We start from the raw sequence: 13833 nt of genomic DNA, 5'->3' as shown, positions 1-13833 counted from the left end.
TCAGTTTTACGTATGAGGCGGACACTAAGGCACAGAAAGATTGATGTGCCTCGGAACTTCCCAGTCAGTAGTAGAGCTGGGCTCTGACCCAACAGCTGCTGTTGCCTTGCTAGGGGGAGACCCTCCAGTAAAAGAAGTGCTCTTCACACATCCACAAAGTGAAAAGTGGGGACTTCGGTATTTTCTGTGTTAGTTTTTGCCTTGTGCTGCTATACACAAGTATCTTGTGGAGGATGAACTCCTCTGCATTTATGGGTGGGGAAGGAGAGTTGCATTAGAAGTACAAACAAATAGCAACTATGATTGGTCAAATACACATTTTTTTTAATGCAGAAAGGGAGAGTCCAAGAAACTAAATACCAGTTTATCTCATTATCTGGGAAGTGTAATGGATTTTGAAAAATTGTGGACTTAAAAAAAAAATTCCAGAGGCCTTCCCATCATGCACAAACATTTTCATACAGCCACTTAATAACCAAGTGGTTTTTTGTTATTGTTCATTACACAAGTTTAGAAATTTAGACAGCTTTGCAATAAGAACAACTGCCTCATTTTTTCTGACTTCTTTGATTAATTGATGTTGAGAATATTCATTTCTTGATAAGTAGTAATGGTGTTTAGTTGAACAAGTATTTATTTAGTCAAACTGTGTGTCAAACAGCTATGGAGAAATGGGATGAATCTCATTGCTTACAACACTGAGGTTGATGTTATGATCCCCATTTCATAGATAAGGAAACTGAAGTTCAAAGACATTAAGTTATGTAGGCAGTAAGTGGAGAAGTTGAGATTTGAACCCAGGCAGAATGGCTTTAAGGCCTGTGCTCTTACCACTTCTCTGTGATGTGGGCAGACTTGGAATTTCTTTTGGGCAGAGGCCATATTTTTTTCATCTTTGATGAATGAATGGCTAATTTGAAGGTGTATTAGAGAGGACCTGCATCCAAAATATATACAGTCTCATCAAGAGGATAATATTTATATAAGTTCAGTAACAAAGTAAGATATACACAGAACATAGAGATGAAAGATTGCTTTCAACCATGTAGGTCAGGAAGGCCTTTATAGAGAAAGATGCTTTTTTTTTTTTTCTTTTAAATTCAGGGATAGGAGGACATTTCTGGCAGAGAGAATAGGAAGCAGGTAAATCTGAGTTATAGCCAGAGAAGAAAAGGTAGGCAGATGGGCAGTATGTTTAGGGAATGGGGGATGTTTGGTTCAGGTGGAATGTAGCACCTGAAGGAAAAGTAATGGAAAGCCAGGCTGACAAGGACATTGGGACCAGATTCTGTTTTCCAGGTACATTTCTCCAGCACCCTCAGCACCCTCAGGGTACGCTCAGCTTTAGTCACGCTCAGAGCATACTGTGTGTGAAGTTCCCTGCCTCTCTACCTTTCCTCATAGTTTTTTCCACAGTCTGTAGTGCCCTTTACTGTCTTACTCATTTATAGTCTTCCCTGGGTACTCCAGTAAGAATTAATTGCAGCTGCTTTGGTGGTCCCCAAAATGTGGTATATGTTTCTACTTCACAATTATTTTAGTTTGCCTTATAATTGTTTACATATTCTCTCCAACTAAAGGTTAATCTTTTAGAAGGCAAGATCAGATCTTGCATTTCTCATAATATCCATTCTCTCAGTCCTGTGGGCCCAGTTTAATCTCTGCACATAGTCAGTACTTGGTATATTTTGGAATTAAAGGAATAATGGTATAGAAAATTGTATTTAATTTCCCTGGTAAATGTTAAATTAGTGCCCAAAACTACTAAAAGTAAAAGAAGGAAGAGGTTTATTAGATTGTTCCTTATAGACATATTGACATTATATAATATATACATTGATATTATATAGTATGTTTGTAATCTAGACATTTCATGATGCTTGTAATGAGGACGATAAAGTTAAAAAATAAATGTGTGCTAATCCTACCTTTTGTTGCTCATTTATCAAATGTTATAATATATTCAGTAGTAATGAAATCATAGGCTCACAATAAATGTTAATCTCTTATTGAGATGGTTGAGAATTGAATAATTGATTTTCATGTTCACTAAAATATTTTAAGATGACTATAGGGATGCACTTATGTGTATTTACTCTTAGATTTTTAAAAGTTTATCTTTTACTTAAACAGAGAGTGTCCCAATTATTTATTGTTGACAGACATTTCAACTGCAGTATAACTGAGTTATTAAAAGCAGTCAGACGCTGTCATTGCACATACTAATTGGGTGACTGGGCAAATTCCTTGAACTCTCTAGATGTCCATTTCCAAATATCTTGGATTATGATTGTGAGAATTCAATGAAATAATGTAAATAAAATAATAATGTGCCTGATACATAATAATGCCAAATAATTATAACAGTTTTTATTATTTTATTTACTTAGCATTTAATATGAGCTTGGTAGAGGTTACTGTAATTTAGTTTTATGCCCTAGGCTGATCATCTTAATCCTAAAATTCTTTTTTTCAGTTTTAATAAAATGAAGATGATATATCTAAATATTACTGACTGTTTTATTAAATATAGGCTTATGGAGCTTATTCAAGACCATGATAGATACATAGCTAATGAATATGAATAGACTATACAATGAAAATAGAAAATAGTAAACAAAATCAAAAAATGTTTGTATTAATAATTGTAATTAAAGATGTAAATTAAAACAGAAACAAAGTACAATTTTTTTATCTGCCACATTCATTTTCAAAAATATACTTACATAGGTCAAAGTTACAGGGACATAAGTACACTCACGTTACTCTTGGCGATGTAAATAGATACAGTCCATTAGGAGAACAATTTGGAAGTGCTTAGTGGGAGCCATACTGATATTTGTATTGTTTGACATAGTAGTTCTACTCCTGGAAAAATACCCAAAGAAAATAATCTATGAGACAAAAAGTATGCTTAAAAATGTTTGTAGTAGTATTATCCATAACAGTAAAAACAAAACAGGAAACAGCCTAAAGAAGAAGATAAATGATAATATATTAAACTGAAGGATTGTTATGCAGTTGTTAAAAATGCATACTGTAGGGCTTCCCTGGTGGCGCAGTGGTTGAGAGTCCACCTGCAGATGCAGGGGAAGCGGGTGCGTGCCCCGGTCTGGGAGGATCCCACATGCCGTGGAGCGGCTGGGCCTGTGAGCCATGGCCTCTGGGCCTGCGCATCCGGAGCCTGTGTTCCGCAACGGGAGAGGCCACAGCAGTGAGAGGCCCATGTACCGTAAAAAAAAAAAATGCATACTGTAGCAATATAGGAGAATGCATATGTAATAATGTTGAGTGAAAAACATAGAACAAAATTGTGCATTTATCATTGCTGTAACTGTAAAAATGTGTATAAGAAATAATCTTTGCAGGGGAATGTAAATGAATTGTTAACTAAGTTGGATTATATGTGATTTTCTTTTTGAAAATTTGCACATAGTCAATTCTTGAAATATTTGTGAAATTAAATGAGTAGTGGTAGAGAAATTGTGTTTTTTTGTGCCAAAAACCGCTAAAAGAATGAATAGGTTAGTTTGATTATTCTTTATAGACGTATTGTAAAGTGGTTTCAGTGTCAACTTTTAAAAAGTTATACTTACTATAAGTAGAAGAAAATCTTCATGTCTTTGTATCTGAGGATAATCTTTGTGTCTCTGACAGCTTAGAACAAAGTTATCGTTAAAATTACTATGACATGAGATATAAGTATAATGTGATATATATATATAAAATAAAGAGGACCTTAAAAGAAAGAGAAGCCACACCTTCAAGGGTAGGACTGTTTGTTTTTAATATGACTTCTCTTTATTTTAGAATTGATAGATGTCACATGCACCCTGCTACTTCTAAACCCAGACTTTACCACTGCGTGGAACGTGAGGTACGTCATTCTCATCAGTGATAAAATGAAATTGCCCAAATTTCTGAAGACATATAAGCCACATGAATTGTTAGCTTTTTGAAAAGTGAAATATAAATCACATATTCATGGCATCTTAAACTTATTTCTTCTTTATAATATCTCCATGACAATTCTGATATACACTTTGCCCCTTTTTGCATGTTTATGTTTGTTCTCCCTAAACTTCTTGCCTGAAATATAAATTTTCATGTTGAATTACAGTATACCATTTGATACATGCTTTTATCTTCCTTTTTTAGGGGGGTAGAAGGAATCAGCATAATTGGTTGTATTGTAAAGTATTGGTTAGTATATTTGAGAAGCATTGCAGTGCAGTAGAAAGTGTAAAAGTGAGCATTCAAGGTCACAGACTGTTAGTTTAGTCACCTTGTGACCTCTGTGGGCAAATCATTTGAAGTCTCTGGCACTCAGTATTTTGGAGAAGGACCACATCTTATTAGTATCTTAAGTTCTTTAATTCTGATTGTTGTCGCCTTAAACACAGAATACTTTATAGAAATATTAAAAGTCAGGCCAGGTTCATTTCTTAAAATTTTCATTTAAACAGTATGTATGGTTTTTAAAAATTGGTGGTTCTTTAGACTAACACAAATTTTCCTGGAGGAAAGCAGGATACAAATTGTAGATAAATAAAAGTGAAGTCCTGTTGAACATTGTGAATTCATTTGAAATTTCCTATAGGAAAGAGCCATAAATTATAGCTCTTTATCTTTAAAGATGACTTAAAGAATACTTCAATTTTCTGTGAATTTTAATTCCACGTTAGTGTTTTATAATACCCACTGAATTTTAAATTTGTAGCTAGTTTTATTAAATTTAGGTAACCTCTATTATTTGTTTTAAATTGTCTTTTGACTGATAATGATCAGATATTTAGAGTAAAGAGTGAGAAAGGATAGAATGAGATAGAAGGCTTTAAAAATTTACAAATTTTAGAATTCTGATTTTCTTTCATGGAAATCTCCACAGTGGTTAGGGAGTAGACTAATGTTTATGAGTGGCTACTCTATTCCAGGGACCATACTACAACTTTATATGTTATCTCATTTAACCCAAACAATATTTGACAACATTTGTTCATTCATTCATCAAATATTTATTGATCAACTGTATACTCTATGCTAGGTCCTAGGCACTGGGAATAGAACCATGAGCAAAACAAACAAAAATCTCTGTCCTTGTGGAACTTTTATTCTAGTAGAGGAAGAAAAGCAATAAGGACATTAATAAGTGAAATATATGGTAGATCAAGTGTTGCTTAATCCTATGGAGAAAAAGTGGGAAAGGAAGGTAGGGAAGACCAGTAAGAGAATGGAAGGAATGGTATTGCAGTTTTAATAGGCTACATTTGAGCAAAGACTGCCATGAAGCCAGGGATCAATCTCTGTCAGTTTTGGGCTAAGAACATTCCACGTAGAGAGAACAGCAAGTGGAAAAGCCCTCAGTCATGACTGAAGTGTTCCTGGTTATTCTGGAACAGCAAGGAAGCCAGGGTAGCTGGAGTAGCATGAATGAGGGAGAGAGTAACAGGAGATGAGGCCAGAGAGTGATGGGCCAGATCTCACTGGGCTTTGTAGATCTTCATAAGCTGCTGTCAATAAGACAGCAATAAGAAATTTTGACTTTTACTTGGGGTGAGATAGAAAGTCATTGAAGGTTTTCAAGGTTAGGAGGGACAATATCTTATGTTTTAAAACTCTGGTTCCTGTGTGGAAAGTAGACTGTAGGAGTGCAGGGAGCGGTTAGGAAGTTAAGAAGTGGTTGCAGTAGTTTAGGTGAGTGATGATGGTGACTGAGGTAGATAAAGCTCAGCACTAGAAGTGGTGTGAAGCAGGTAAGATTCTCACTGTATTTTATAAACTATGTAAGCTTTGACTGTATTTAATAAACTGATTTTAAAGACACAGATGATAAATTGGATGTGAGAGAATGAAGGTCAAGATTGACTCTGGTTTTTGGCCTGAGCAACTGAAAAGTTGGAGTTGCTATTTACTGAAATGGGGATGTCTGGAAGAGGAGCAGATTTAAGTGCGTGAGGGGGCAGGTGGTTGGAAGTCAAGAGTTCAGTTTGGGACATGTTAGGTTTGTGTCCAAGCAGTTGTGTATGAATCTAAAGTTCAGGCGAGAGTTCTAGGCCAGATATAATTTGGGAATCACTGGAAAATGTATGGTATTTAAAGCCATGAGATTGTTTGAGATATCCGAAGTAGTGGGTATAGATATTAGAAGAGAACCAGTCCAAAGACTAAGCACTGGGACACTACAGGTTTCTAGAGCTGCACAGTTCAGTATAGTAGCCACTAGCCACAAGTGGCTATTGAGCCCTTGAGATATGACTAGTCTCCATTGAGATGTGCTGTAAGTGTAAACTACACATCAGATTTTGAAGACTGGGTACCCCAAAAGTAAAATATCTTTCTTATTAGTAATTTTTATATTGATTACATGTTGAAATTATATTTGGGGTATATTAATTAAATACAATATATTACTTTGTACTTGTTTTTAATGTAGCTGTTAGAAAATTTTTAATTACATATATGGCTCACATGTATGACTCACATTATATTTCTATTGGACAGTGCTGTTCTAGAGTTTGCGAGATGAGGAAGAATCAACAAAGGAGACTTTTAGGAAGGTACTATAAACTTAAAACTGAGCGCTTTCTTAAGGGTAGAGACCATGTCTTTTTTTTTTTTTTTCCTTGTTTCCCTAGCCTCTAACACTTTAGTGCCTGGTATACAATAGATACTCAGTTTGCAGACTGGGCACTGAAAATAATTAAATTCAGTGAAAAAGAAATGAGTGTAATAGAGAAGTGGGAGTACCATTTTTATTTATGTTCACAGATTCCTCATCATTACAGAGGAATTTAAAATCCTGCCACAAAAAAAGATTCTTACTAGCATAATGTGTATACGCAAACACATATAATTCATTGTATATTCTATATGGCAGTTTAGTGGTGAAGAGAGAACCTAGTTCTTAAGATATATGAATCTTAGTCCTGTTTCATCAATTAACTAGCAGTTACCTTGGACAAGACCTTTAACTTCTCAGGAGTTTTAGTTTCCATAGCTGTGAAATAAAAGATCTGAATTAGGTCTTCCCTGGTGGCGCAGTGGTTGAGAGTCCGCCTGCCGATGTAGGGGACGCGGGTTCGTGCCCTGGTCTGGGAAGATCCCACATGCCGCGGAGCGGCTGGGCCCGTGAGCCATAGCCGCTGAGCTTGTGCGTCCGGGGCCTGTGTTCCGCAACGGGAGAGGCCACAACAGTGAGAGGCCCATGTACCGCCAAAAAAAAAAAAAAAATCCGAATTAGGTGATTTTTTTTTTTAATGATTCTGTTGAAACTGTGTTTTGATTGTGTGTGGTTTGGTCCTATGAAGGGAAATTGCTCCATAAATCTGACTTCAGTGATGTTAATAGTTAATCTTGAAGCTATTCTAGTAAGATGATTTAGTAAGTTTTGTGCTAGATGAGTAGAAAGGAAATCTTGATTTTTAAGAAACCCATTGTAGATATGTGTTCTAGTAAATTTTAATTTGTATTGGTAAGATTGACATATAAAGACAGAGTCATGAGTCCATTTTGAGCAAAAAACAAACAACTTTGGAAATAAACTGATATAATGCTGTAAGTTCTCACAAATCAAATACTCAACATTTTATGTTTAATTGTTGGTACATTTCTTCTGCAGTAACTTTGGGAATCGTTGAATGATTTTTGGCTGAATTTATAAACTGCTAAAAGATGTTGTAACATATCAGTAGTTCACTTTATAGGTGTCGCAGTCTTAGGAAGAAAAACAAGGGCAAGAATAAGTTTTTGAGCTGATCTGTGATTAAAGTATGTGATGCATATAGTTTAAAAACCCGGCTGATTCTAGAAAAAAAATGACTGGTACTTTTTTTTTTTTTTTGCTTTGAATTTGTTTTGAAAATTGGTGAATTAATTGATGAAAGAGGTTGACTTCATAATAATGTCCTATTTTTCCCTCAGTCTGTGAACATAGAGTAAGCAAAACATCTTTGAGCAGCTAGAAGAGCTGACACCAAGCTCCAATGATTCATATTCTTTACTCAAAGTAAAGATTGATTTAAATTTAATTGGTAACTTTACTTTATGCAGATTTGATGTTTGGTTCAGACACTTTGAGCTTGGAGACCTTGAGCAGGTTACTGAATCTCTCCCAGCTTTTGTTTCCTCATCTGTAAAACTGAGGTAACATTGGGTTGTACCATATAAAATTGTTCTTTTTGTAAATCAGAAATGATTAAATCCAAACTTTCAGATCCTGGTTTCTAACACCATTCTCTAATAAAAGGAGCTGGGCTTTTTGGAGAAATGGCTGATTCTAGGACCAAGCCGGGAAATACACCAAATGAGCCTGGAACATCTTTGAGAGACAGAAAGTAAGGAAGTGCTTCCATTGGCCAAAGCTGGAACAGTTTGAACAATAAAATAACATAGTATTGGATTATACCCCAAAGTAGAAAATGGATATCCATAAGTCCATACTGATAAAAGAAATGCTCAAATAAACAAACAAATAAGAGATAATAGACAACTCTCCCATACAGAAAAATTCCAAATAATTTATCTAGGTAACTCCCCTCAAAGAGATGGAGCATATATCTTCACTCCTTAAAGTGTAACCTTTTCCCAAAACGAACAGTGGAGGAATCTAGCGTATACTGCCTAAGCCAGGTATTCAAGGTCAACATAAACAGTGACAAGTCATGCTGATATTATGTACCCATGATATATGATGAAAATGGCACTTTACCTCTGTGGTCCCCTCAAAACCCATAACCCTAGTCTAACCATGAGAAAAATATCATACAAAATACCCAATAAGTACTCTCACAACTGTCAAGGCCATCAAAAACAAGGTATATCTAAGGGACCGAGAGGAGCCTACAGAGATATAACAACCAAATATAATGTGATATCCTGGTGGGACCCTGATATACAAAAAGGATGTTTGGTAAAAATGAAGTGATTCTGAATAAAGTATGGACTTCCAATACTAATCTATCAATGCTTCATCAGTTGTGACAAATGTACCGTAATAATATAAGATGTTAATAATAAGAGAAACTGGGTACAGGCCATACAGAAATTCTCTGTACTATTCTTAAGAACTTTTCTGTAAATTTAAAAGAATTCTAAAATAAAAGGTTTATTTTAAAAAAACAACAAAACATTGAATATTGGCAGTTTCATATTATTTAACATAATACAGGATCTTTGTGAGAATTGAAGTAGAAAATATATGTAATTCACTTAACACACTGCCTGATTCAGAAGAAGTGTTCAATAAATGGTAGTTTTTATGAGGATGACTTTTATTATTATCATTATTGTTATTTCACACAAAATAACTGAAGATTAAGGGGTGAAAAAACGGTGGCATATGTTTATTCAGTATTTACTATATGCCAGGTACTGAGGCTAACCAGTTGAAATTTAGCCATGGACATGATACACATGGCCCCTGGTCTCCTACAAATTTTGGATAGAGTGACAGCAGAGAGAAGCCATAGTTTGAGATGGTAGAGAAGACATAAAAACTTTATAAAATAAGATAAACTTTGCAGAAATATAAAAGCACAGGAACTCATATAGAGAAAGAAAACATACTACTTAACCTTAGTAGTAGTACTAAGTACTATGTAGTAGTGGCCTGGAGGCTCCTGTGGGTGTGTTTTAACCAACACTAGCTGATTTTCATAGTGATGAACTACAGTCTTCAAGGGAAAGTAATGAGGTTTTTCATATACTGTTTAATTAGTAAGTGAAATGTGTAGCAAAAATTTTAAAGGAGTAACTTTTATTGTTTGAAAAATCTGCTATGTGAGAAACCTCATTCCTTTTTATCATTCTACTTTTTATTATTTCTTAAAACTTCTTTAGTCTCCTCCCTTCACCCACATTTAAAAAAAAGTCAGCCCTCACATAATTTAATCCCATAACAAGGTTGCATGTGTAGCATAGCACTGTTTCTTACCACCCTGCTCTCTATCCCAAATGACACAGCTGCCTTGTCCTTTCCTAATTAGTTTTTTCCATATTTATTTGATGACCCTCACTTAATGCCTTCTTCATCTGTTAGCAATGGACCACCTAAGGCTTTTAGGATGAATATAGAAGCCCAGCTTATTCAGTATGCCAGAAAATAAAGTCACCTCAAATTTAAGACAATACTCCATTTCCTCAATAACAGTCCAAAAAAAAAAAGATTTTTTTAGGCTAATATCAATTTGTAAACTTTAAGGTAAGTACATGAAATAAGCAAATTTCTTCTTAGGATATTTAATTTTTCAATATAGTTACACACCTTTAAAATAACATGTTACCTGAAATATTTTAATTTATAAATTCTTCATTTTGCTCTCACATTTCATTAGACAGTTCAAACTTCTCACATGGCTTATTGACATCAGTGACTTTTTGTCATCACGAGAACTATTTTTTGAGTTATCTAGCACAGTTTTCCAGAGCACATCGTGTTTACTTACATTTTAGTTGTTTCAGATACAGCACTTTCCAAATCCATGTGTGACTGGAAGTTTTATCTCAGACGAGATTCCTACTTGAATATATTAAAGCAGGTGGTTTTTTGTTGGATCTCTAGGTTATATGATAGCCATACCTTAACCAGTTACCATATTTCTTTTTCAAGTGATCTTTTGAAAATTTGCTTTATAATGATCCAATGCCTGCAATGTTCAGTCCTTTCCTAGGAATGTTTATTAAATTGATAGTAAAATTTTGCTACCTTTTTTAATGATTCTATCAGACGATCTTTTTAAGCATCCATATATACCTTTGATTGAGGTTGTTTCAGACTAAGATATCTTCACAAATATGACTTTGTTGTTCAAAATAAAGAGATTAAGAGATGGCCCTTATTTAAGAAACTTTGTCAAGATTCAGTTGTAAGGTAACTTCCTCTTTTCTGAAGAATTTTAATTCCCCTTATATACAGACATATATGGGAATATAGGTAGGCAGTTTTAAATAAGGAGAGGTTTTAAATTTAGTAAATGAAAATTTGGCTTAATACAATAAGTTCTCTACAGTAGTGGTTTTTAAACTCTAGTGTGCCCTGGAGGGCTTGTTAAAACACATTGCTTTGCCCCACTGGAGTTTTTGATTCAGTGGGTCTGGGGTGAGACTTAAGAATCTATATTTCTCACAAGTTCCAAATGATGATGATGTTGCAGTTAGGGACCCTACTCTGAGAAACAAGCGCTCTACAAAGTAGTTTAAATTACATAGAGCAATATTTTGCCTTCTTTTACACTACAGGTATCCTGACTTATTGTATGAACAAAACGTTACTGATTTCAGAAGAGAAGGGATCTAGAACTGCAGAAATAACTGGCTGTTGCATTAAAATATTCTTTTAATGACATAGATTTCCTGCACATTGAAAGAAAATAGTCAATAAATCATTTTTTAAAGCAGTCATAAACCTTGGTATCACTTCAGATTATTTTACAGAGTGAAGTTACTGGTCTGAAATAAAATTGATTGTAAAATGCAAGTATTTATTATCACTATATAGTATTTTCATTAAAAAGGAATTTATTTTCCTTATCAAATAAAATTTTAGAAATAGTACATTGCTGTTGGAAAGAAAATGTATTGTGGTATTTAGGAACTAAATCCATCTAAGTAGTTGAGACATATGAGCTGGGCTCTGGTTTTGTTGAGATTAACATCTCTAAAGTAAATGAATGGTCAGCCCTACCACAGGAAAGACATTTTAAAGTTAATAAAAACTAGCAAGTGACCTAATTTTATTACAAAACAGTAGATAAATTGAAAAATAGGAGTGTAATCAGTAATATCAGAGCTTATTATTAAAAACTTACCTGAGAAAATCTAAACTTAAATTAGAGTAACCTGAGAAATAGGTGGAACTCTTGCGTGACATAGTTTATAATTGCACTGAAGCTTTGAACAGTTTTAAAACAACAACAAAAAGCTCATATTCCTTTTACTTCTGTTTATATTTCAAAAAGGAATGGTCTAGTGTATCAAGAGCCATCCAAGTATTTCACCTGGTAATATGTCTTTTGGAAACTTATCCTAAGTAGTAGTACAAACAAAAGAACTTATAAGCACAAAGATTTTTGTTTCAGAATTCTTTTAAAATAGCAAAAACTTGGAAGCAACCTAAAATGTCTAATTACAGGGGGAAAGGTCATTAAATTACAGGATAGCTACTGAATGAAAACTATTTGACCATTTAAAATGTTCATTTTAAAGATTATATAGAACTGTGGGGTAATTCTTAAGATATAAGAGCAGAATATAAAATTATATTTTAAAATACATATGCATATGAGGAAAGGTAGAAGGGAAAATCCAAAAAAAAAAATAATAATTTTGTTAGGGTAGTTATTGAATGAACGATTTTTTTCCTACATCTCAGTCCAGTGTGTTGCTGTATGTGTGTTTTTTGGTAACAAACTAGACCATATCAAGTCCTACTTAGGAAGCTACAATTCTTGACTTGTATTGGATTTGCCCTACAGATACTGAAGTCAGGCCTTGTAAGTTTTGGAAATGATACAAGCCAGAAAACCCCTTTGCCTTCTACCAAATAGATAACTAAAGTTCCACTGTTGATTTAAGAGCTTCTGTTTTTTAATTTGTTATTTCAAGATTATGAGAATACATTCTTGATTACTGTGTGACATTTATGAGAGTTTTATGTTTTCTTTTTTTTATTCTTGGAAATTTGCTTCACAATGAGGTTATATTAATAGTCATGCAGTATGTTTCTGTAGAAAGGCAAAGTAATGGTTCTTTTTATTTTTCTTTTACAGAAAAGAGCTGATCCTCTCTGGCACTTTAAATCCAATTAAGGACTTACATCTGGGAAAACTGGCCTTAACTAAGTTTCCAAAGAGTCCAGAAACATGGATTCACAGGTTTGGTTAATTTACACCATAGGATTCTTACTTAGAATTTAGAATGGCTGGAGAAAAAAAAAACAAACACAGAATGTGAAGCAGGTCACACAGTGATTCAGAGTATGAATTCTAAAGTCAAATTATATCTACATTTAAGTCTAGATGCCATCACTTTATGTGATCTTCAGAAATTGTTTAACCTCTTCAAGCTTTGGTTTTATCTTTTGTAAAATGGGAATAATAATTATACCTATCTCAGAGTAAATGGTTGAGTTTACATCAGATAATGCATGTAAACACTACCATAGTGCCTGGCATATATGAAATACTCAGTAAATTTTAGCTATTATTATTAACTATCTGAAGCAATCATGGAAATTGCATTTAGATATTCAACTGTAATGAGCAACTTGTTTTATTAAACTTGGATTTAATTCATTCAAGTGTGTTCCTGGTAAAGATGGTGGTGGTGATGGTTATGGTTATTAAAATTAACCAAGTAAGGGCAACTGAGGTGAATGGTGTGTGGGCTGAACTAGAGTTGCTAAGACCGTAAATGCAAAGAATATTTTTAGGTTAAAGGCCTGAAGCAGATATCCAAAGTGCATGTAAGAACTCTTTTCAAAATCCTGGCTATCTGGAAGCATCCTACTCTTGGATCCCATGTAACTACTCTCTTTTGACTAAAATGAGATGGTGTAGGCTTACTGGTTGGGGTCAGTGAGGAGAATCTCTGAAGAAATCTGTTCTTAAGCCCCTTATAACTTTTCTTACATCCTGAGTATTTTTAGGATCTTAAAGTCAGTTTAAGGTTTCTTAACTGTAATCTTGCCTTTGGCTAGCCTTGCAGAGCAGCTACTTCCAAATGATATAGTTAGCTGTATTTTCTTCCTACTAGAAATAGGGATAGCAGACTACACAGAGATATATGATTGTGTGAATAGAGGTTAGGAAAGGGGTGGTGGCAGGGGAAGGGAGTTAT

At 34.3% G+C, this 13833-nt stretch overlaps 1 protein-coding gene across 1 annotated transcript in view; it reads left to right on the top strand.

The window, feature by feature from the left end:
* Positions 1-13833, top strand: part of PTAR1 (protein prenyltransferase alpha subunit repeat containing 1) — a 49001-nt gene that overhangs the window by 17006 nt on the left and 18162 nt on the right. Inside the window, exons 3-4 of the mRNA XM_079926670.1 lie at positions 3811-3877; positions 12765-12869. Coding sequence (XP_079782796.1) covers positions 3811-3877; positions 12765-12869 — 172 coding nt within the window. The remainder of the gene's footprint in view (positions 1-3810; positions 3878-12764; positions 12870-13833) is intronic.

Source organism: Stenella coeruleoalba (assembly GCF_951394435.1).
Source record: "Stenella coeruleoalba genome assembly, chromosome: 7".
Taxonomy (NCBI): domain Eukaryota; kingdom Metazoa; phylum Chordata; class Mammalia; order Artiodactyla; family Delphinidae; genus Stenella; species Stenella coeruleoalba.
Note: the sequence above shows the minus strand (reverse complement) of the source record. Positions and strands in the feature narration are given on the sequence as shown.